Source organism: Acomys minous (genome assembly GCF_964271855.1).
Source record: "Acomys minous genome assembly, chromosome: 15".
Classification (NCBI taxonomy): domain Eukaryota; kingdom Metazoa; phylum Chordata; class Mammalia; order Rodentia; family Muridae; genus Acomys; species Acomys minous.
The window spans coordinates 99,448,892-99,472,494 of NC_140497.1; the positions used below are offsets into that span (position 1 = coordinate 99,448,892).

The 23,603-nt window shown below is 53.4% G+C and overlaps 2 protein-coding genes across 5 annotated transcripts; one reads left to right on the forward strand and one right to left on the reverse strand.

Annotated features, from left to right (window-relative positions):
* The first annotated feature begins 405 nt into the window (after positions 1-405).
* Positions 406-7,392, forward strand: MBD6 (methyl-CpG binding domain protein 6). Of its 3 annotated transcripts, none has more exons than XM_084759603.1 (13): positions 411-800; positions 1,790-1,853; positions 2,035-2,171; positions 2,470-2,572; positions 2,699-2,861; positions 3,020-4,072; positions 4,235-4,893; positions 5,110-5,263; positions 5,363-5,532; positions 5,620-6,036; positions 6,120-6,172; positions 6,490-6,553; positions 6,661-7,392. In XM_084759603.1, exons 3-13 carry the CDS (start codon positions 2,059-2,061, stop codon positions 6,733-6,735), a joined length of 3,024 nt encoding a protein of 1,007 aa, XP_084615729.1. In that variant the 5' UTR covers positions 411-800; positions 1,790-1,853; positions 2,035-2,058; the 3' UTR covers positions 6,736-7,392. The 3 variants fall into 3 exon arrangements, with proteins under 3 accessions (XP_084615731.1, XP_084615729.1, XP_084615730.1); XM_084759604.1 differs by having other exon boundaries at positions 414-800; positions 5,623-6,036; XM_084759605.1 differs by lacking the exon at positions 6,661-7,392 and having other exon boundaries at positions 406-800; positions 6,414-6,551.
* Positions 7,393-7,599: 207 nt separating this feature from the next.
* Positions 7,600-22,890, reverse strand: DCTN2 (dynactin subunit 2). 2 transcript variants are annotated; one of them, XM_084759621.1, is made up of 12 exons: positions 22,707-22,890; positions 21,758-21,826; positions 14,001-14,097; positions 13,785-13,846; positions 13,008-13,106; positions 12,502-12,662; positions 12,244-12,391; positions 11,652-11,717; positions 11,464-11,502; positions 11,066-11,318; positions 10,889-10,980; positions 7,600-8,188 (listed from the first exon to the last, which is right to left on the reverse strand). In XM_084759621.1, the coding sequence occupies exons 1-12, from the start codon at positions 22,740-22,742 to the stop codon at positions 8,102-8,104; spliced, it is 1,209 nt and encodes a 402-aa protein (XP_084615747.1). In that variant the 5' UTR covers positions 22,743-22,890; the 3' UTR covers positions 7,600-8,101. The 2 variants fall into 2 exon arrangements, with proteins under 2 accessions (XP_084615747.1, XP_084615746.1); XM_084759620.1 differs by lacking the exon at positions 7,600-8,188 and adding an exon at positions 8,333-8,503.
* Between the last annotated feature and the right edge of the window lie 713 nt (positions 22,891-23,603).

A 23,603-nucleotide genomic window follows, 5' to 3' on the forward strand; every position in this document is an offset into this window, starting at 1 on the left:
TTTCCCCTTCTGTTAGCAGAGATGGGGGTGGGCTGAACCAGATGGTCTCTCCTGGCCTAAAGACAGACCAGGTTGTCAGTGACAGGCAGAGGTCATGTGACTTGACAGGCCGAGGTCGTGTTGTGACATGTTGACCTGGAGAGGCGGGTCAAGTCTCAGCACACTACCCGGGAAGCCTTTGGGGCGGGGCAGGGCAAGTCGCGACTTTCATCTTTTAGGGCTGGCCCCTCCCGGACCTGACATTCCTGGCTCCCCCAACAGATTGTGGCTTCGGAAGGGGCCCCTCCCGAGGGAGGACTGGGATTGGCCACCAGTGGCCTGGGAAGAGGCCCAGATCCTTCCGCGGAGGGCGGGGGGGGGGGGCCGCGTGGGGTGTTTGTTCTCTTGGGGATTAATGGGGGGTTGTGGGGGAGGGGTAGGCGCGCTCCCGCATGCGCACTGCGTCCCCTCCTGTTGGCTCGCTGCTGTCCGCTGGGCGGGGGCCCGGCCCCGCCCCTCTCCCGTCCGGGCAGCGGCGGCGGCGGCGGCGGCTGTGGCGGTGGCGGCGGCAGCGACGGCGGCGGCGGCGGCAGTTTGCGCGGTGCCTTCTGGGAACGGAATCCCCAGGGCTGCCCCTGGCCCCTATGGCGCATGCGCGGGAGGCCGCTCGGTGATCCGCGGCGGCGGCGGCGGCGCTTCCTGCTAAGACCGGCCGGGGCCGTACCGGAGGCTCGGGCTCCACCGACCCACCTCCCACCCCCTCCCACTCACCCTCTGGGCCGCGACTGCGCAGGGCGGGGCCAGCCGAACCATGGGCCGCGGTGAGTGCGGGGCCCGGCCCCCCCGCCCCTCCCCCTCCCTTCTCTCTCCTCCCCTTCTGTCCCTACCCTCTGCCCCCTCCGCGTCCTCTCGGCCCCTTTCCCTGGCCCCATCCACAGCCCCCCACCCTCACCTGCCCCCGCCGTTTCTCCCCCTCAGTGCCTGACTTCTGCCTTCCTGACCTCCCTCCCTCCAGTGCTTCGCCCACCCTCCGCCCGCCCTCTCCCCAAGTTCCTTCCTACTTGGTGCGCCTGCCTTCCCCTCCTCCCCAAGCTGAAGGAAGCAGTCTGGGTGACAGGGCGCCTTGTTATGAGAGGGAAAGTTTGGAAGCCGGCAGTGTGCGGTGGGAGCGATGGTGAGGTTGGTGAGGATACTTGCAGGCTTAAGGGCCAGAGAATACTTCTTGTTGCTAATTGGAAGCCAGTAGGAGACTATGTATCCCTTTTCGTCGGCTGTGGGGGACCAGGAGCGTCTCAGGATTCTGGAGGAAGACAGAGCTCTGGTTCCAAATGAATTAGACCCGAGATTGTCTAATGGAGTGGGCATGGGGGAGATTTGTACTGGTACCACCTTGCCAGGCAGTTGGGCAATTGCTTTGGTGACCTGTGGGGCAATCTGTACTTTTTATATGATCTTCCTGGGGGAGGGGACTGCAGTGGCCAGACACTGGGAAACTTCCTAGTGGCCTGGCATTGTGGGAATTAGCCCACACTCCTTGTTGAAGTCTTCTGTCCCTAGACAAAGGGAACTGGCCCTTTCTATGTCAAGAATTAGGTATGATTTTGTGGTCCTTAGGAGTGGAGGTGCTGAGCTCTGGTCCCTAGGGGCTGGGCTCGGAGAGGACAGTTGTGGACATGGCCAGCAGATCCCTGAGGTCCTTACAGGCACTACGTCATGTTATTTATGGACCTTTCCTTGAGTGTTCTGGGCAGTGGTGCTTTCTTGAGTTAGGGGGGTTCTTGAGAGGCCCTTCTCTTTCCTTGTGTTGCAGGTGTGGGCTAAGCTGGTGGCCCCGGCTTTAGACTGGACCCCACAATGTTTGCAGAGATGTTCAGGTAGCACCGATGGTGTGGCAGAGGATTCCTTCTCCCCGGCTCTCTGAGGGGCTCCCCTGCGGTACTCAGGAAGCCTGAGCTTCCGTGGGTCTCCCACCTCCTTTGCCTTCCCGGAGTTCTCCCTCAGGTGCCCAGCGCAGTGTAGCCCTCCCGGGACCCACATGGCTGTCTGTGTTATCAGGCACAAGGGAGCTGACTACACACAATGAATGGACGCAATGAGAGCAGTGGAGCAGACAGAGCTGGGGGCCCTGCGGCCACGTCTGTCCCCATCGGTTGGCAGCGCTGTGTGCGGGAAGGTGCAGTGTTCTATATCAGGTATGGCTGTCCAGAGACCCTGAGATGGCTTAGCTCAGTCAGTGTCTTCCTGCCTGAGTGTTCTGGCCCTTACCCCTCCTCACGGCTTCAGTTTCTGATACTTTGTTGCTCTCTACTGTGGCCTCCCCCCCCCCCCCCCCCAGCCTTTTTGCTCTTTCTGTCTGGGTCTTTGAATCCATTCACTCTTTGTTTCTTCTCACGTTGCCTTGCCCTTCCTAGGAAAGCATTAACTGTCCTTTAGGAAGTATCCAGATGGGCTGACAATTAACCCCATACCTGTGACCCTGTTCCTCCCCAGCCCAAGTGGCACAGAGCTGTCTTCCTTGGAGCAAACCCGGAGCTACCTCCTCAGCGATGGGACCTGCAAGTGCGGTCTGGAGTGTCCACTCAATGTCCCCAAGGTCAGAGTTCTCGGGGTGCCAGAGACTATAGGCATGAGCCATAAGACTCAATGCCAATTCCTGGCTATGATGCCTTCTTGGCTTCCACCCCCTCAATGTCCCTGGTCCATGCTTTCTACCTTACAGGTTTTCAACTTTGACCCTTTGGCCCCGGTGACCCCGGGTGGGGCTGGGGTGGGGCCTGCATCAGAGGAGGACATGACCAAGCTGTGCAACCACAGGCGGAAAGCTGTTGCCATGGCAACTCTGTACCGCAGCATGGAGACCACCTGCTCACACTCTTCTCCTGGTGAGTTTTTCTGCCACTTTAGAGAAGAATGCGAAGACCTGAGGGCCTGGCGGGTGGATTGGGGATGAGCCGGTGGGGAGCAGCTGGGTGAGAGGGCGGGGTGGGAACCTGTGGCACTTGAGGCCCACAGCTGACTCGTGGTTTCTCATTTATTGCAGGAGAGGGAGCAAGCCCCCAAATGTTCCACACTGTGTCCCCAGGGCCCCCCTCTGTCCGCCCTCCTTGTCGAGTTCCTCCTACAACTCCACTTAATGGGGGTCCTGGCTCCATTCCCCAAGAACCCCCTTCAGTTGCCCAGGCCTTCCCGCCTCTAACAGGCCCTGCCGGCCTCTTCCCACCACCCAGGCTCCCTGATCCAGCCCCTTCTGTGGGCAGCGGCAGCCCTTGTTTCCTCCCACGAGGCAATGCGCCCTCCCCAGCCCCACCTCCCCCACCTGCTATCAGCCTCAATGCCCCCTCATACAACTGGGGCGCTCCCCTCCGACCCAACCCGGTGCCCTCCGACCTGGGCTCCCCTCCAGCCCCTCATGCCTCCTGCTCACCACCTTCAGACTCTCCTCTCTTCCACTGTAGTGATGCCTTAACACCTCCTCCCCTGCCCCCAGGCAATAATCTCTCTGGTCCCCCTGGCCCCCCTGGCCCTGCCACTCAGCCACCAGTGTCTTCAGCCACTATGCACCTGCCCTTGGTCCTGGGATCCTTGGGAGGGGCCCCCACAGTGGAGGGGCCTGGGGCACCCCCATTCCTTGCTAGCAGCATACTCTCTGCAGCAGCCAAGGCCCAGCACCCCCCGCTGCCCCCTCCCAGCACTTTACAGGGCCGAAGGCCCCGTGCCCAGCCACCCTCAGCTTCCCACTCCTCGTCACCCCGTCCCTCTCAGCGTCGTCCTCGCCGGCCCCCAACTGTCTTGAGGTTGCTAGAAGGGGGAGGCCCTCAACCCCTTAGACGGAGCCGTCCTCGAGCCCCTGCTCCTGTCCCCCAGCCCTTTCCTCTTCCAGAGCCTTCCCAGCCTAGTCTCCCTTCCGTGCTGTCCCTCCTGGGACTCCCCACCCCTGGCCCTTCCCACTCTGATGGAAGCTTTAACCTTTTGGGGTCAGATGCACACCTTCCTCCTCCCCCAGCCCTCTCCTCAGGGAGCCTTCCCCAGCCCAGGCACCCCATTCAGCCCTCTCTGCCTGGGACCACCAGTGGCAGCCTCAGCAGTGTGCCAGGTATGAGGTTTCTGGGGTCTCCAAGCTCGGCTGTAGTCACCCAGGGCACTGAGGGGAAGGTTGAGAGAGCTCTTTGGTGGTGTTTTGGGTTTGTGTCAGAGGTTGGGTCTGTGGGAGCTATAGAGAGGGCTTCCCTAAAGCTGAATTTGTTTTCTTTTACAGGTGCCCCTGCCCCACCAGCTGCCTCCAAAGCCCCTGTAGTCCCCAGCCCTGTGCTTCAAAGCCCGTCTGACGGGCTGGGGATGGGGGCAGGCCCAGCCTGCCCTCTGCCTCCCTTGGCTGGTGGGGAGGCTTTCCCTTTCCCCAGCCCTGAGCAGGGCCTGGCACTCAGTGGAGCTGGCTTCCCAGGGATGCTGGGGGCCTTGCCGCTCCCTCTGAGTCTGGGACAGCCTCCACCTTCTCCATTACTTAGCCACAGTTTATTTGGTGTGCTGGCTGGGGGAGCACAGCCTCCCCCTGAGCCCCTGCTACCGCCACCAGGGGGACCTGGCCCTCCCTTAGCCCCAGGCGAGCCAGAAGGACCTTCCCTTTTGGTGGCTTCTTTGCTCTCACCACCCCCTTCAGACCTCCTCCCCCCTCCGTCTGCACCCCCTAGCAATCTCCTTGCCTCTTTTCTGCCCCTGTTGGCCCTGGGCCCCACAGCTGGGGATGGGGAAGGATCTGCAGAGGGAGCCGGGGGTCCAAGTGGGGAGCCGTTTTCAGGTTTGGGAGACCTGCCCCCCCTACTATTCCCCCCACTTTCAGCGCCCCCCACCCTCATAGCTTTAAATTCTGCGCTGCTGGCTGCCAGCCTGGATCCCCCCTCGGGGACACCCCCCCAGGTAAGGCCTAAGGGTGTGAATTGGTGGGGCAGGATGAGGAGTCAGTTGGGAGGGGGCTCTTCCTCAGCCCCTGGGGAAGACTTAGCCTTGGCTGGGGTAGGGTGGGTGTAAGAAGGGCGCGCGGCCTACCTCACTCGAGGTTTCAGTCAGATAGTGCCTGTGAAGGAACTGTAAGCTTGTTAAACACTTCACCACATGCTATAACCCTTCTCTTAGCCCTGTGTCCTGAGTGCCCCCCAACCTGGACCACCTACCTCCAGTGTCACCACGGCAACTACTGACCCGGGGGCCTCCTCTCTGGGCAAGGCCCCCTCCAACTCAGGGAGACCCCCTCAACTTCTTAGCCCTCTGCTGAGTGCCAGCCTGCTGGGTGAGTCCTATGAAACAGCCATTAGGATTGGGAGGAAACTCCAACCATTGGGTAAACCTGAGTTTGTGTGGAGAGTCCCTGACTGTAACTTCTCAACAGGTGATCTGTCTTCACTGAGCAGCAGCCCTGGAGCCCTCCCCAGCCTGTTGCAGCCTCCTGGCTCTCTTCTTTCCAGCCAGTTAGGACTGCAGCTCCTCCCTGGGGGGGCAGCGCCTCCCTCCCTGTCAGGGGCTTCTAGCCCCCTAGCCTGCCTGCTACAGAGTCTCCAGGTGAGCGTGTGGGTGGGTCTCTGTTGGGAAGAAAATATTGCCTAAAACTGGGAATGACTATGGTTGAAACGGAGATGTTTTTGCCAGCAGATCCCTCCAGAGCAGCCAGACGGCCCCTGTCTGCCCCCCGAGAGCCCTGCCTCAGCCCTCGAACCGGAGCCTGCCCGGCCTTCCCTCAGTGCCTTAGCCCCACCCCATGGTTCTCCTGACCCCCCAGTCCCTGAGCTGCTCACTGGGAGGGGGTCAGGGAAACGGGGCCGGAGGGGAGGAGGGGGACTTAGGGGCATTAATGGTGAGACCAGGCCAGGCAGAGGCCGAAAGCCTGGCAGCCGCCGAGAACCTGGCCGACTGGCCCTCAAGTGGGGGACACGTGGTGGCTTCAATGGACAAATGGAACGGTCCCCAAGAAGGACCCACCACTGGCAGCATAATGGGGAGCTAGCTGAAGGGGGTGCTGAGCCCAGGGATCCATCCCTTCCTGGGCCCCATTCTGAGGACCTTAAGGTGAGTGTGGTCAGGTCCAGGCTCAGGGCTCTCAGGCATGCGTTATTCTCATTTCCCACGTACACGCGTCCATCTTTCCTCAGGTGCCCCCGGCGATAGTCAGGAAGTCTCGTCGAGGCCGGAGGAGAAAATACAAGTGAGTGTGAGGCCCACCCTGTGCCACCTATTTGTTGGGACTATCGGAATGTCCATAGGGGCTTAGTGTCATTTTGTCTTTATGGTGTTGGGGATCAAATCCAGGGCCTTATGCATGTTAGGCCAACTGCTGTACCGCTGAGTTATACATACCCCTGTCCCCAGACTGTGGCTTGGTTTTTCAAAAGTGGCAGGTACTGGAGCATGAATAAGGACATTGTGCGTTTGCTGTCCAAATGTAGACAGCCTCTCACCCAGCCTTCTGAAATTGACCTGGTGCTTGGGAGCTGTTCCTGATCATCTGTGCCCTTATTGCAGCCCTGCCCGGAACAGCAGCAGCTCCCGCCAGGACGTCACCTTGGAGCCCAGCCCTACAACTCGAGTAAGTGGGTGTGTGGGTTAGAGGCTATTGAGCCAAGAATTGAGGTGGGGAGGGAGACTCCTGTCACCGTAGCTAACCGGTCACTTCTTTCAATTTCTCCGCTATAGGCGGCTGCCCCTCTGCCTCCCCGGGCCCGCCCTGGACGTCCTGCCAAAAACAAGAGGAGGAAACTGGCCCCGTAGCAGCCATACCTGGAGCTGGAATCTGACCCTGACTGGGGAGAGCTGAGCCTTGGGGGCCCTGCCAGCCACCTGCACCTGTGGACAGTGGGTGGGGGCACTGTGCCCCACTCAGCACAAATGCAACCCCTCCCCCTACAAATCCCATCCTGAGCCATTGCAGGGGTCCCCCCAAAGCCATGTCACTGAAGAGGCCTGGGGGGGTGGTATATGGCCCTCTCCCCATCAGGCGCTAAGGGGAACACCCCTTCCCCAGGTCTTTTATTTGTTTAAGTTATTTTTGCACAAATGACTCTTTTATATTTAATTCGACTTCATTGCCTCCCTTCTTAAAGCCAGCAGGCTCAGTTTACAAACCTGTGAGCTACTGTTGGCTGCTGCCCTTCTTCCCAGTGAAAGGTACAAAGCAATAAGCATCATGCATCTTCCCCCATCCCTCTGGCACCCACCTGCCTCTGGCTCAGGTTGCTCAAAGCACAGACCCCCCCAACCTGTCCCCAGGACTGAAACACATAGCCTCATTTCACAGTGTAGCCAGGTTCCCTCTGCTTTCCTCTGGGATATGAAAAGGGGGTACGGGGGCACAGAGGCCCTTCAGACCTCTCCTCCCATACACACTACACTGCCCTCTCTCCCCCATCAAAACGCTCAGAGACGTTGTGATGATACGACTGAGGATTATGCAACGTGGTCCAACCAGAGCGGCCAGCATGACCAGCTGTCCAGGGGCTGCCTCCTGCCTTTTTTTTGTAAAGACAAGACCCTTGGGAGTTTTAATTCTGTTTTGTACTTGCCCTGTGGGGCCTCCACTGCTTTTCTATGGGAGACACTCTTAATTTAACAGATGAGAATATTTTGAAACTCTGCTTCTGGCTCTGTACTCTTTATTTAGTTCTTGGGTAAGAACAGATTACAACTGCAATGGTCTCATGACAGTGTGGCTTGGACTGTTCTACATGGCTGTCTCGGTGCTGCCTCTTGGAAGCCCAGGAAACACAGCAGAAGCTACACGGTACAACAGCATTTAATGGTCAGAAAGTTGTACAGTAGTATAGTCAGCCACAGAGCTGTGTTGGAGGACAGATCCAGTCCTCCCCCACACCAGGCAAAGCAGTGATTGGACTCGAGCTGGCGTGTGGCTGGGCCCATACCCTCATCCGTGAGGCCTGAGGGAAGACCCCCATCCAACAGCCCCCAGCTACCACATGTTCTCCAGGGGAGGGGTATGCACCCCACATGCAAGAAGAACCCTTGCCTTTTGTCAGGTGGGATGGGGCTGTGAGTTACGGTGAGGGAGAAGGAAGTCCCTGGAATGGTCTGACCAAGCTTGGGGACAAGGGCGACCCCGCTCTGCAACTCCCGAAGGCCCTCACTTTCCCAGCTGCTTAATCCGCTCGTCAACGCTGGCAAAATTCCCCTCAACTGTGGCCAAGTTTTCTCGCATAGTTGTCTGCACCTGCAAAGGGGGATGAAAAGTCTTGTTTTTGTTTGGTCCAGGTGTCTATTGGGAGATAAAGAGCACCTAGAAGAAATACTCTTTAAAGGAAAAGGAAAAGGAGGCTAAAATGTACCTCAGTTGGTAGAGTGCTTGCCTAGCAGGCATAAAGCCCTAGGTTCAATCCCTAGCCCTACGTAAGCCAGGCTGTGGTGGCACACACCTGTAATCCCAGCACTTGGGAGGCAGAGGCAGGCAGCCCTCTGGGTTTTGCATCCAGCCTGGTCCACAGGGTGAGTTAATTCTAGGACAGCCAGGGCTGTAAACACAGAGATCCTGTCTCAAACAAAACAAAGTCATAGTTTGAGGCCAACATGGAATACATGAGAATTGTCTCTAAAAGAAACAAATGGAAGCTGGGCGTGGCGGCACACACCTACAATCTCAGCACTCGGGAGGCAGAAGCAGGCAGATGGCTGTGAGTTCGAGGCCAGCCTGGTCCACAGAGGGAGTCCAGGACAGCCAAGGCTACACAGAGAAACCCTGTCTTGGGGGGGGGGGGCCGTGGAAGAAAGAAACAAATGGAAACATAGTTTTGGACCTGTGGTTTTGAGAGGGTGGGTGGATGGAGGAAATGTTTATAGCAGTAGTTCCCAAATTACCCTGAATACTATGGTCTGAGTGACTAAAAATTCCAACCACTCTGTCTTCACGTATTTTATGAAAGGACAGACAACAAGACTTTGATAAAATGAGGTTTTCACTGGTTCAGAATTTTAGAAAGCTAGAGGGAAATACACCAAATACTTGTTTTGTTTTGAGACAGGGTTTCTCTGTGTAGCCCTGGCTGTTCTGGAACTCACTTTGCAGACCAGGCTGGCCTTGGTCAAGAGACCCCCTCCCCTCTTCCTCTGTCTCCTGATTACTAGGATTAAGCGTGCATGCCACCACATCTAGCTTTTTCTGTTTTCCATTTATTTTGAGACTGGGTCTCATTATGTGGCCATGACTGGCCTGGAACTCAGTAGGTGACTAGGCTGACCTCAACTCAATGTAGCCCCATCTCTGCAGTGGATTGTGATACTGCCCTCCCCACAGCACTAAGAATAGCTCATCCAATAGAAACTGAGTATTAGCTAATTAGCTATGTGCTGAGCATTCTATAGAATGAGTAAGAACAGGTGGCAGCTGAACAGAGTTCAGCAGTTAAGAGCACTGGCTGCTCTTCCAGAGGACCCAGGTTCAATTCTCAGCACCCACACGGTGGCTCAAACCATCTGTAACTTCAGTTCCAGGATCTGACACCCTGGTACTAGGCACACAGGCGATACACCTATGTTCATGGAGAAAAAATACTCATACATATAAAATAAAATCTTTTAAAAGTTAAAAAAAAAAAAAAGGCAGATCTCTTAAGTTCAAGACCAGCCCGGTCTACAACTCGAGTCCAGGATAGCCAGGGCTACAGAGAGAAACCCTGTCTCAGAGGGGGGAAAAGGGGGGCGGGGGGAGATGACTGAGTGAATAACGTGTTTACTGTGCAAACATCAGGACCTGAATTCAGATCCCCCAGCACCTAGGTAAAAATACAGGAAAAATAAAAGAAAATACAGGCAAGGCTCTGGAGCTGTTAAGAGCACTGGCTGCAGGCTGGAAAGGTGGCTCAGCGGTTAGGAGCACTACCTGTCCTTGCAAAAGTCCTGAGTTCAATTCCCAGCAACCACATGGTGGCTCACAACCATCTATAATGAGAGCTTGTGCCTTCTTCTGGCCTGCAGGTGTACCACTGTATATATAATATCTTACAAAAAAAAAAAAAAAAAGCACAAGCTGCTCTTTCACGGGACCCAGGCCTGGCTCACAGCTGTGTGACTCCAGTCTCAGGGGACCTGACGCACACTTCTGCTCCCCTGGGCACTAGACACACGTATTGGAGGAAGGGGACCTGGAGCACGCTAAGTCTAGTCAGAACAGTGAGTTCCAGAAATTTGTCTCAAGAATAAGTTGAAAGGGCTGAAGAGATGGCTCAAGGGTTAAGAGCCTTACTACTCTTGCAGAGGACTCAATTTCTGTTTCCAGTGCCCATTTTAGGCAACTCACAACTGCCTCAAGTCCAGCTCCAAAAGCATCTGATGCCTTTAATGTCCACAAGTTCATGAGCATACAATCTCTCTCCCCCACCCCACCCCGCGGCCCCCCAACATGCGCGTGCGCACGCGCGCGCACACACACACACACACACACACACACACACACACACACACACATGAGGACAAGACATGCTCAGGCCTAATTCCAGTTCCTTCAAGTCTAAAGCAGCAAGGTGTGTTTTGTTGTGAGTCTGACACCAGTTTAGGCCACACAAATACCAGGCCAGATAGGGTATATATACCAAGACCTGTTCCCAAATAAAAAGTTAAGCTTGGTAGCACACTGCTGTGATCCCAACACTTGGGAATAAGGAGGAGGACTGCCACAAATTTGGGGCCATCCTGGTCTACACGTTTCAGACTAGTCAGACACACTGAGACTCTGTCCAACATCCTTATTTTCTTCTAAAAAATAAAAAAATAAAAGTCCAAGGTTAGAAAGAAAGAGGTTAAGTAGGTTGGGCACAAAGGTTATACAAGAAAACAGAATGGACCTCCTGACCCTAAGACAGGACCCTCTGAGGCAGGGCTGGGACCCTCTGAGGTGTGCCCTGGTCGGAGATGCACATACCTGGGTCAGGAGAGCGGCATTATCCTTAAGGGAGCTGGCGATCATCTGCTGAGTCGTGTCCAAGTGTGTCAGGAGCTGACCAAACTGCATAGCTACAGAAGTGAAGAGAGGCATGGTTGAGAGCAGAATCCTAGGTGAAGGCGAGGGAAGCTGAAGGGGCCAGGGGCAGCCTCACACCTTGCTCATGCAGCTGCTTGATGGTGACAAGTCTCTGCACCAGCTCAGGGAGGGTGGAGGCGATGGGGCTCCAGCGCTGTATGGTTTCATAAAGCTGGTTCACCTTGCTCTGTGTGTCTGCATCCCCCACAGGGCCTTTGTGCTTGGCAATCTCATTCACCTTTCCCAGGACACTCTGTAGCCGAGCCTCTACTTGGTCTAGAACTGCAAGGTCCAGGGCACTCACCTTGGCCTGCAATAGTTCTACCGTTTCCTAGAGGGTCAGGAAGGGTTCAGACAAGTGTCACCAGGAAATGAAGCAAACCAGACCCTGGAGTTCCCACCACCGACCGGCACTGTTGTAAGTCACCCGTGCTGCAGCCCTTTGTGCCCAGGTATTCAGCTCCCTCCCTACTCACCATAAGGCAGGCTCCCTGCAGACCTGCAGAAAGGGGATTCTGGCGGGAAAAAGAGCAAAGAAATCAGTAACCTCCACACATCCACAGGGTAATTGCCTTCCTCCATAATTCCTGGCTCTAGCTGCAGCCCAGAGGGTGAGGAGTCAGGGCTCTGATCACTACAGACTAAGCACACGAGGGCACCTGACCTGGGCATCCTGGTCACATCGGACAGCGGCCTCCAGCTCTGACAGACGCTTCTCGAGTTCTGCAACCTATGGAGAAGAAGGTGGAAATGAGGCTTGCCACCTCTGCGCCTGCATTCCGGCTCCTAGGACTCCTTCCTGGAACACACCCCGAGCTACAATCTATCTTATCTTTAAATTCAAACTAGACGGACCACTTAGGAGGTAGTGGCTGGAGGATCTGGAGTTCAGAACCAGCCTACACTACATCCTGAGTTCAAAGCTAGCCTAGGCTGCATGAGACCCCGCCTCAAAAAATAGTTATACAAGGAGGCAAGGAACGTAAGACTTGTAGAAGTGGGGCACGGTAGTGCATGCCTGTAATCCCAGCACTCTAAAAGGCAGAGTTCTGTGAGTTCAAACTCTTGTGAGTCTGAGGCCAGCGTGGTCTACAAATAGAGTCCAGGACAGCCAAGGCCACACAGAGAAAGTGCAAAGACTTGAGGAGGAGTCAGCACCTTTCCTAGCGCCCTCCCCAGGCCTGATCCTTAAGGGACACAGGCAAAGTGAAAGGCTCTAGCTCTCTGGCTCCCAACCTATGCTAACACATACTTACTTTGGCAGCTTGTGAGAACTTGTCCTGCTCAGGCCGAGAGTGTAGTTCGTAAGTGACAAGGTTGCTGCCTGGGGAGGTCCCTCCTGTGGTCTTTCCCCCTGAGCCTCCTTTGCTGTTCTTTGTTGCTTCCAACTGTAGCAGTAAGCGCCTGAGTCAAGAGAACAAGTGATAATGCCATGACTGAAGGCCGAGGGCTACCTACACCTCCCTACTGCCTGCTGCTGTCACTATCGTCTTTCTATTAAGGATGGTCCTCACTTGGCCAGGGCTCCGTCTGGGTCGGTGAGGTTGATTGCAGCATCTGGTCCCAGTAGCTTCTCCAGGTGGGAAGCAACCAGCTGCTGCTTCAGGGCAGCCAGCTGCTTCGCTAGCACCACAGGGGTGAGCTTCTCCTCAGTGGCTGACTCCTTCACTGTAGTCTGACAGGACAAGAGGTTGGTAGTGAGGGTGGCAGGAAGAAGCAAGGAAAAAAAAGAAAAACAAAAAAACCCAACAATATCCCCAAGAAAAGCTATGGCCAGATAATTTAATTTATATATATATGGGTGTTGTGACTGCACGTATGTCTGTGCACCTCAAGCATGCAGTGAGAAGCAGCTTCTCTAGGACAGGCTTTAGAACAACAGCCTGAGTTTAACAGATTCTATGTAATTTCTATTCCCCAAACCTGACAACCTCACTGTCCAGGATGCTTGTTCTGCCCGCTGGGAGCTGCTCCTCTGCAAAGACCTGGCAGAGCTTGGGAGAAGCCAGTGCACAGTTACCTTGATTTTCTCCACCTCAGTTGTCAGCTCTTGGACTTCATGCAGCAGTCGCTGGTACTTCTGCTGCGGTGTCTCCTTCACTCCCAGACCCTCTCCAAGCTAGAAAGCAAGCAGGAAGGTGATATCATCTCTCCCATTACAGGACGCCTGAGGACTCAGTCCCAATAAGGTAACCCTCCTTGATGCCTCACATGGAGGAGAGGGGAGAGTCAGAGGTGTGCAGACCCCAGAAGAGCACAGGGAGCAGAGCACCTTCAAGAGCAGCCTGCTCTAGAGCTCAAATAAGACTGCTTCCCTCAGGCTCAGGAGCTCAGAGTGCTAGCTGCCTGCACAGAGGACCTGAGTTCAGTCCCCAGCACCCACATGGTGGCTCACAACCACCCATAGCCCTAGAGGCTCCAGTGCTCTCTTCTTGTCTCCCCAGACACCAGGCACACACATGGTGCACATACATACATGCAGGCAAACACTCGTATGTACAAAATAAAAATAAATACATCTTAAAAAAAAAATCAAACAAGCTGGGCGTGGTGGCACATGCCTTTAATCCTAGCACTGGCAGGCAGAGGCAGGTGGAGCTCTGTGAGTTCAAGGCCAGCCAAGGATGCACAGAGAAACCTTGTCTTGAAAAAACAAGAACAAAATAATAATAACCCTCCTCCCCGAAAATAAAAAGACAAAAAACAAACAAAACTCAAACCTTGACATCCCTCACTCCCAGCTACACGCCTGCTATAGGCTCACAACCCCAGGTCCATCAACACACACACAACAAACCATCTCATAGTCTCCAGATTCATATCCTGTCCTCTTGGTTTTTCCAATGCGATCTGAGAAATCTGCGAAGAAAAGAGGACTACTGAGTGCATCGCAGCCACAGACCCAGCGACTATAAGGCTCTTACCAGAAGGCTCCACAGGGCCCTCCTAAGAGCCCAGGACATATGCAGGCTGCTTCTCTAGAATGCCCACCCAGCTTCCAGCCCAGTCTCACCAAGTCCCTTTGTCCCCACTCTCTTGTCCTTGAACTTGTCGTAGGCAGCATTGGGGTTGACAATGATATGCTCCACACTTGTGCTGGTCAGCTCCTCCTGAGGGGACAGGGAGTTCAGGCCAGGTGCAGCCCCATCTCCACCTCAGTATCCTTCCTATCCCATAAAGCCCCCAAACTACTGAGACACTGGGCCCTGTTTTCCAAGGGGAGAGAAGGTGATTCCATTCCAAGCTGCCCACCCTGGCTCCACCTAGGAAAGAGAAGCTTCCTGGTGAAGCTGGAGCCTCCGTAGTGTAAACAGTAACACCCCGATTTAGCTAGGAGCAGAGGCAGCGTAACCTCCCCCACCCACTCTGTACATAAGCCTCCTCTCCCTCAGCCCCTCCCAGTTATCTGGCACACACATGCACTCAGGGCAAGAGACCAACCTGACCTCTCTTAACCTCCCTCCCAAAAGCAAATCTCCTTTTCCTGGTTGAACAAGTCCATTTAGAGCCAACTTCCCATCCTTGCTGGGGGAGAGGATGGCCGACAGCAAGGACAGTACTCTAAATGTAAAACGGCAGGTTTAATCTTGCAGACATAGCTCTTAGATGGAAGAGGAGGGTTGGCAGAGGGTGTCTTAGAAGCCTGGCTTCTGGGCTACTATGGGGCTACTATAGTTCAGGGTCAGAGAGGAGCAGCAAGGGCTCGATGGGTTCTTTTGAAGGACACCTCACAGATAACAAGCATAAGTAGCTGTTTCTTGGGAGCACCTTTGGCAAGGGACATATACAGCCCTCAGCAGAGAAGTGCGGCATTTGTCCCTTCTCCCTGCCCCCTCCGCTGCATATAAGCACTCAAGTAGGGAACATTGCGGAGAGAAGAAATACTGCACCCTAGAACTGAGGCAGAGGCTCCTCCTTACAACCAGCTTGCTCTTCAATAATCACATCAAGCTGGTCCTCAGGGAACATATCCCTCCTCCCCACAGAAAGGCCACCACTCTGCTGAAGGAAGGAGGGGCCTAGGAGTGCTGTTTTGTTTGAGGTGACACCTCCCTATTCTACAGAAGGCAAGACCGGCCCTCAAATCCAAATCTAGATAAATGACTCTCAACTCCGGTTGCACATTAGAATCACTTAGAAAAGGTTTTCTTACTCTTTCTCTGAAAAGGAAAGGAGAAGGCCTGGGCCCATCACCCAGGCAATCTTATCTGCATCCAAGACAGAACTTCTGCCTGTGTGTGGGTGCGTGGGAAGCAGGGAGGAGAAACAGGACAGGAGAGGAGGCAACAGCCAGAGGGAGGCTCCGTCCTGCACCTCTACTCTAATCCCAGAAGGGATCAGAGTGGGTGGCAGCTTCAGAGGCTGAGGACAGGGAGAAGCAGGATAAGAAAGCAGCAGCGTCCTTCCTTCGACAGAGGGAAAACAAAAGGGCTCAGCGCCCTCCACAGAGGCAGGTCCTGAGGAGAAGACAAATCAATCTCCACCGTCCTCTTTGCCGAGGAAGTCCCCACTTGCCAAGTCACTGTGTGGCTTCTGGTCTCTAAACTGTCTGGGGACGCCAGCTCAAGAAAGGCAAGCTCCTTCTACCAAGCCAGTTCCTGGAAACAGGTTTTCTCTCCACAAAAGCCAACAAGATACAGTCCCTTTTTCAGACAAGCACAGTGGCCCACGCTTGTAATCCCAGCTAGACTAGAGAATGGTATAGCAAGATCTTGTCTCAAAAATAAAAAATCACACTGGGTGGTGGTGAGGCACGCCAGGAGGTAGAAGCAGGTTGGCTCTCTGTGTTACAGGTCAGGCTGGTCTACACAGTGAGACCCCATGTTAAAAAAAGAAGCCGGGCATGGTGGTGCACGCCTTTAATCCCAGCACTGGGGAGGCAGAGGCAGGTGGATCGCTATGAGTTTGAGGCTAGCCTGGTCTACAAAGCGAGTCTAGGACAGCCAAGGCTACAGAGAAACCCTGTCTTGAAAAACCAAAAAAAAAAAAAAAAAAAAAACCAAAAAATAAAAAGAGAGGCACAACAGGCTGATGTAACTCAGTGGTAGAGGTTAGAGTACCAGCCTAGAATGCTTAAGCCCCGAGCAGTGACCTCTGCTACCACATACACACAAAAGGAAAAAAAAAGAAAGAAAAAGGCATGGCAGCCTTAACTGGAAGAATATGAAAAGTCAGATTATAGTTCACGCCCACTAAGCCCTCACAGATGGAGGCTCTGTGAGGGAGAACCTACTTTCTGACTTCTGTTCTTAAGTAGGTAAAGAGAGCAACAAAGGGTTAGAAGTGAGGAAAGGCTCAGCTTCTGCTCTAGAAGCGAGGCTTGGGCTAGGAGGGCCACCCAATGCTGCCATCTTCTCAGCATTTCCCTGAGCAGTGGCCCTGGGAGGGTCAGGTGGCTGTACCCGCTGGCCTGCAGATGGTACCTAGAACACCAGCATCTCAGAAACCTGCTGTATCACTACAGTGACCTGTGAGACAGGAAAAGGTGCTGCATGTGGGGCTGACAAGGATGCCCAAAGAGTTAGCAGAGACAAAGGACAGAAAACAACTGCCCATCACAGCACACCCCGTTAAAAGCAGATGAAAGGTCGGACTTCTTACCAGCTCCTTGTGGTTTCCCCAGAGGTGAGAAAATCAAGAGTTAAAAAGGAAAGGGTGTGGGGGAATAGGGATGAGGGAGGGAAAAAAAAAGACAAAATTGTTATTAGCAAATTGTCACATGCACTACATGACAGTCTTCAAACACTGCACCACAGGGCCCCAGGGGAGCTTAGCAAAATTTGGGGGCCAAGAACTCTAGCTGAGGTCAGAACATGCCCCGAGAGAAGGAAGACCACGTGACCCTTTCCTCTCTGGTGATGAAGATGTCATGAAGCTTCGTGGTTGCAGCGGCCGCATAGGGTGCTGGGCATGAGGAGTTAGATGTTACAGCTGGTGCGCAACAGGGAGAGGGCAGACTCAGGTGAAGGAAGCTAGAGGAATGGCAGGAAGAGATGCAGAGGTGGAGCTTCTGATGACCTGACATGGCTGACGCTGGCCCAGAACTCACCAGGGAGAGTCCCTCACTAGCTCACATTTTCTAGTTGAATGGTTGGTAACTCACCCTGCTACAGTTACAGGATGCAGGGTGATTTTCCCACTATACAAGAGGCCAGAGGACCATACGACCCCCAGCTACAGCCTCTGGGCAGAACATGTTTTCACAAGACTCACAGCAGGTCATGGAGGAGGGCGAGTGTATGGCAAAGAAGTCTCACTTTAGTCCAGGCCACAGAGACACGGCTTGATCCAAAGCAAGACTTGTGGGTTCAGTGACGCCAGGAAGGGAACTCCAACTGTGCTCTGCCTGTCTAGCTCTGCTGAGGGGTAGGTGGGGAGGCAGCGGGCTGACCGTCATTACATGCACAGAAACCCACGGTGAGGTTGAGGGACGGACGTGCACTTCCTCCACGGCAGTTTGTCTAGATGCGCTGGACAAAGGCAGAGCCCAGCCTAGCCAAGGCTCCTCTTTTATTTTAGCCTCTTACCCACATTCAAGGTAACTCCAGGCCCTGAGATGTCACTGTACACAAGTGGGCATAAGCACCCAGAGGTGCAACATGCACACACACAAGAGAGACAGGTGTACTAGATCTGTTTCTGACTTGGTCTCACCAAACTAAAAGCAACTTGGGAGAAACTCAAGGAGAAGGAGGGAGAAGATGGGCCATAAAGCTAAGTTCAAATAAGAGGGAAGGGACAAAAACCAAGCCAAACCACCACCACCAAAAAACAAAACAAGGATGAGCAGTGGTGTATGCAGTACATACCAAGTCTGTGCTCTGAGTGGGCTGAGGGATGACGAGGGTCAGGGCATATTTCCTATGCTATGGGTACGAACAGTTACCACAGAAAACTACAAACCTCCGAGTGCTCTGACCCTGGGGGCCAGCTCACCTGTACGTAGCTCCCACTCCCTCATTAATGGTTGTTTGCTAAGTGGCTGTACCTCAGAGAACAAGGCCTGAGGCTCTAAGCCAGACAGGGAAGATGGCCACTCTGCCGAGGCTCTATGCCTAGACTTCAGCCAGGGGACTTCAGAACCATGGTGACAAGAAACATGGAGAGAGCTGTAGAATAAAACTGTCCAGGACGGGCCAACATAATGCTGATAGCCCATCCATTTTTAAAAGAGGAGTACAGAAACACAGAGACTCAGAAAGACAAATAACCCAAATTATTGTCCCGAAGCACAAACCTCACCTTTTCCATCCTACCGTTCACCAAGAGTTACTTAGCACGGGACAGCAGTCACAGTGCTTTCTCTTCCCATCATCTGCAAACACTAGCAAGTGGGGTGGGGGCCTGGGCCCCCGCCCCCCCCCCATTGTTGTCTAGAACAGCCAAAGGCCAATTCATAAAAATCTCTTCTTGCATCCTCTTCCAGGCCTACACCCCTCCGTCTAAACGCCTCCGTGTCTGTGCTCCCTCCTTCACTCCAGTTTTATTCTGCAGACCTCACAAGGTGAAGAGACATTAACTCACAAGGATTCGTGCATCATAGTTGTGTTTCTAAACTGTGATTAGTGATCTTTAAATATAAGGCCAGCAAAGCCCAAGTCGGGACCCACTGGGATTTGAAACAATTAGCTACAACGATTGCAAAGGGTCAGAGCATCACATGCAAGAGGGCAGATGAACAGATCATGCAGAGAAGAAGCATTGAATGGCCTTACTTGTGCAAACTAGTGTCCAGGCAGGGTGGTGAGGAGGGAGGGTGGGGAAGCATTGGGAAAAACTCTGGTAAGTCAGTGCGCCAACAGTCAGTGAGCAGTCAGCATACTCTACGGCATTCTAAACTGAGAGGAAACCGCAGCTGTCGGGGCACCCCACCACCTAGAATTGGAAATCGTCCTTTTACATGGCCTTGGGGTAGTTATGTCATGCAGGGAGATGCTGAGTCCTGTTCTTCTGAGATGTTCTTAATTGTCTCTGCTTAAGCCATGAGCAGAGAGTGCTTTGGGGACCCAGGCAGGCTGTGGGCCAGGGGAGGGCACTCCATTCGGCAAGCAGCTTTCCAAAGGGGACACTCTAAGGAGTTACTGCTTCAACCACCCTGGGAGAAGCTCAGACACAAGCTTCCCCAGGCTGTGAAGGGAAGGCTGCTGGCCTCTGCTGATTTCCAGCCCATTCCTGCTGTAAAATACTTTACTTCCTGCTAAAACTGTTTTAAAGGAATAGAAGAAAAATTGGGCTCATTGGAAAAACAAACAAACCGAATCTTTTACTTCTTTCCTGTCACTCTCTTCCCACTATGGGAATCATAACACCTTAATGTCAAATTAAACTAGCAATTAAGGTCTATTGTTATTATTGGCAGTAGAGAAACCAGAGGAAGGTTAAATACACCAAAGGGACATTCTACTTCATCTTCCTTTAAATTAACACCTGGAGGTCAGGAGTGGCGGCAAATGCCATTAATCCACCAGCACTTGGCCAGCCTGGTCTACATAGGGAGTTCTAGGCCAGACAGGGCGACATAGTGAGAACCTGTCTCAAAAATAAAATAAAAAAATAAATGAACACTTATAGACCCTCCTGGCCATATTGCTTGACCCCAGGTAGGCAAAGATGAGGACCTTTTCACTACACAGCCTTAAACATTTTTTTCCATGCATGTATGACTTAATTTAAAAACAAAATTAAAGTTGAAGGCTGGGCACTGGCGGTGCACACCTTTAATCCCAGCACTTGGGAAGCAGAGGCAGGTGGATCTCTGTGAGTTTGAGGCCAGCCTGGACTACAGAAAGAAACCCTGTCTTGAAAATCCAAAAAATAAAAAATTAAGTTAAAGTCGAAAACAATCTGGAAATTATAGCCGTGCCTGTAGACCTCGTGGTTCAGCCGCAGATGAGAAGTGGGCCAGCATCCAGGCCTCACAGCTGCCATGTTTCTGCAATGGTGAGCCACACAACTCCAGTGCTCACTTTGCACTTTACGTCAGTATTATGAGCAGCAGAGCCATCATGCAGCTGAGTTCCCGAAAGCTGCCTTCCTAAGGCCCGTGGGGACATTTAGGGGCCGGAGCCATTAGCTGGCAGCAGGGAATGGCTCAGCTCTCGGGGCTCCTCCCCAAGAGGCTGGTGGAGCCATGCTGATGAGAGTAGCTCCCAGGCTCCCACTCGGGCTTCCTGGGTCTTACACTGGGGGAGCACACTCTCTGGTGTCCTCCCTCCACAGTCAGGAGCTGCTATGTCCACGGACTGCTCAGGTTCAGTGAGGAAAAGGGACCAGTCAGAGGGTTATACACGGCTCCATCACGCCCAAAATGGGTACCATCTTCTTTTAAGAGCTATCTCTGTACTTCCAGAAAGAAAATGATGACACATTAGTTTGGAAAGGCGGCTGCAGTGACAACCATTTGCATCATGGTAAGTGACAAAAGGACAGAGTTGTGCTCTCTCTCTGCAGGCTTGGTATGTTATGGGCAGAGGTCTTGAGCTGTCTCCGAATGAAGGCAGTTCAGGAATTCCTCATCTTATACTTCCCTGACCTATGAGGACAAGTTAGCTAGGACACCTCTTGAAGTGACAGGTTCACATTCAGGTACCGGGGCAGTGACACTGTCTGCACCTTCTCTAGATATTTAAGCTTGAGGAAACAGAGGGTGGTAGACTGACATGCCAGCAAATACAGAAGCCACAAGGAACACACTATTGAGAGGAGGGGCGGGGAAGTTATTCCCTACAAGGTAGGAAGCGCTTCTGCACGGAAAAACAAAATAAGGAATAAGTGAGTACGCCAAGCCATATCATTATAAGCCAACAACCAACATTCCCCAGAACTAGCCAGCCCCACAGACATGGCCACAGGACTGACGACACACACACTGGGCCTGCAAGAATGTCCCGACTTCTGGCCACACCTTGACTGGTATCTCAGGGCATCGATGTGAGCCCGATGTCAGCTGATGCTTCTTCCGTGATCTATACACGCCCCAGCTCTGTTCTACGTGTCCTGTGTGCACATCTGAACTGTCACACTACTCAGGGGGCTCCTTAGGGGGTAGGGGTGTCTCTTCCTCTGCACTGGGCAAAAATCAAAGCAGAATGAACATATTCTGTTAAATGATACTAAATGACAGCCTTCCTAGTTAAAGTGTCATGTGTGTGTGTGTGTGGGTGTGGGTATGCAAGCGCACGCGCGCCAATTCCTCAGAGCTCACAGGGCAGACTTAATATAAACCATCATCTTGTCTCTCCAGATTAAAAGATTTATGTTCTTCCTCAAAATTATTTTGGTCTGACCAGGCCTCTTATTTTTCTGAAGTCTCCAAGGCATTTGTTTACACCTTGCCTAATAGCTACTATAGTTCAAATCCAAGTTCTTGGTAAATACTACTAAGAATATAGTGATAAAATACCTTATAAGACAAAAAGGCTTACTCCCACCCAATCAATGTCCATGCTTTATTAATGCATCGATTAGAACCCAAAGGCCTAATAAACACTAGTCAGAACGTAACTGTTTTGAGATATTTCAGTTGTATCTAAGACCTGGGTTTTACTAGCAGGTTGTTACTTGCAATCTCGCTGGCTTGACTCTCCTTTCTGGCACTGTTGGTGGTGGCTGCCATCACAGCAGGGCCTTTAAAAAGCCCAGAGACCTACACAACACCCAGGCTGGGGTTGGCATACCCACTTATTGTTGTGGCTTGCCAAAGGACAAGGACCTGTATCTGGGGAAGAGAGGTCAAGTCCAGAGGGATCCTGAAGCAGTGCGTAGTCTTACCGCATCAAACTCTGCTTGGTCATCCTCAGGTAGATCGCTGGTTTCATAAACATCTGGCTCGTTCCTGGCCTGCGGGGAGAAGCGGTGAGCACGCAGTCTCAGTACCCCGCACTGACCTCCTAGCCCACTTCCTTTGAACCAGCTAATGGAAAACCCTTGTGGTCCAAGGATTCTGTGGGTCTGTCATTTCCCCTGCCAACTGTATGTCAGTGGGATGACCGCAGGTACATACTGGGGCCTGGCATAAACAATCGGTGTAAAAAGACCTGGACACGGCCGAGAGGCCACTCCTTGCTGCTCATATTGTCTTAATCAGGTGAGGCTTCCTTGACTTAGGCCCTGTACATCTCTCCACTGCTACAAGGGTTGAGAGTGACTCAGGACCTTACTTCTCCAGGTCCTGCGCGCCAACTCCAAACCCTGGCAATGCAGGCTAGGGCAGCAGCACAGAGGGTAAATGCCAGGCCAATGCCTGAGGAGCAGGCACAGGTGCTCCCCACTGGCACAAGGTTTCTGCAACAGTCACCTCTTCCCCGGCAGGATGAAGGCCATCATTAGTGGCCTAGTGAGTACGGCTGGAGAAAGGGTGTAGGGATGGGCAATCGGGGAATCTGGGGCGACAAGGCAATGTTGACGTGGATGTTATAAACACTGGGGGGGGGGGGGGACAAGGAGATAAACACCCGGAGGCGACTTCTGGGCGGAGAAACCGGCTATTGCCAGAAAAAGGGGGGGGGGGGGGGAGAGGTGGCCCGACGCGGAGTGCAAGGACCCGGCCCAGGCGGGTCTGTAGTCCAAAAGATGTAACTTGCCAAGGGCGAGCGGCGCTAGCCCCGGGGGCGGAGGAGGGGCTGCCAGCGGGAGGGCTCGCCGGCTGGTTTCTGTTGGGGAGGGTGTCCTCGGGAGGTCGGGGGCGCGGTCTGGGGAGCCGGGCCGGCCCTGTACTCACAATGCCGGGGAGGTCGGCGTATTTAGGGTCCGCCATGGCGGCGGCGAGGCGGGGCTGGGGGACCAAGGCCTCGGCGGAGCCGGGGCCGGTGACCGGGTTTGGGGAGAGGCTGGGTCCGGGTCCCCGGCTAAGGCGACGGTAAAGGGAGCGGCGGAGGAGCAGCAAGTCTCGCGACAGGAGCAGGCCGGCAGAAAGGAGACGGCAAAAGTCGCGAGGACAGCCGGCTACCACACCCCTGGACGGGCTGGGATTGGTGAGAGCGATGGGGAATGAGGTAATGGCGAAGAGACGTCGCCTGGCATTGTGGGATATGTAGTCCTGGTCCTCTGTGGCTAGGAGCAAGGACGCACGGTTAGGGATCTTCCACTTTTCAAATAGTCTTTTAATAGAAGAATTTCATAATCCCTGCTTTAGAAATCCTAGAAATTGACTAGGTGAAATCACACAGCTCTCCACGTTGTGAACAACAGCAATATTTAGAAAAAAAAATGTAAGGAATGGAAAAGTGAAGCCGTCTTTTCAGGTCAGGGCTGCTGGACAAAATAGAGGGCCCCTAGTTAAATTTTAATTTTAGGAGCTGGACAGATGTCTCAGCGGTTAAGAGCACTGGCGGCTCTTGCAGAAGGCCTGGGTTCTATATCCAGCATCCACTTAGTGGCTCGCAAACATTTATTATAACTCCAGGACAGGTTGATCTGATGCCCTCTTCTGGCCTCCAAGGGCACTGGACACACACGTGGTACACAGACATACATGTAGGCAAAACACCCATACACATAAAATAAATAATGGTAATAATTTTTAAAAACTGAATTTCAAGTAAACAACTAACAATTTTAATATAAACACATGTCTTATTATATTTGCAATATACATATGATAATCTGAAATTCAAAT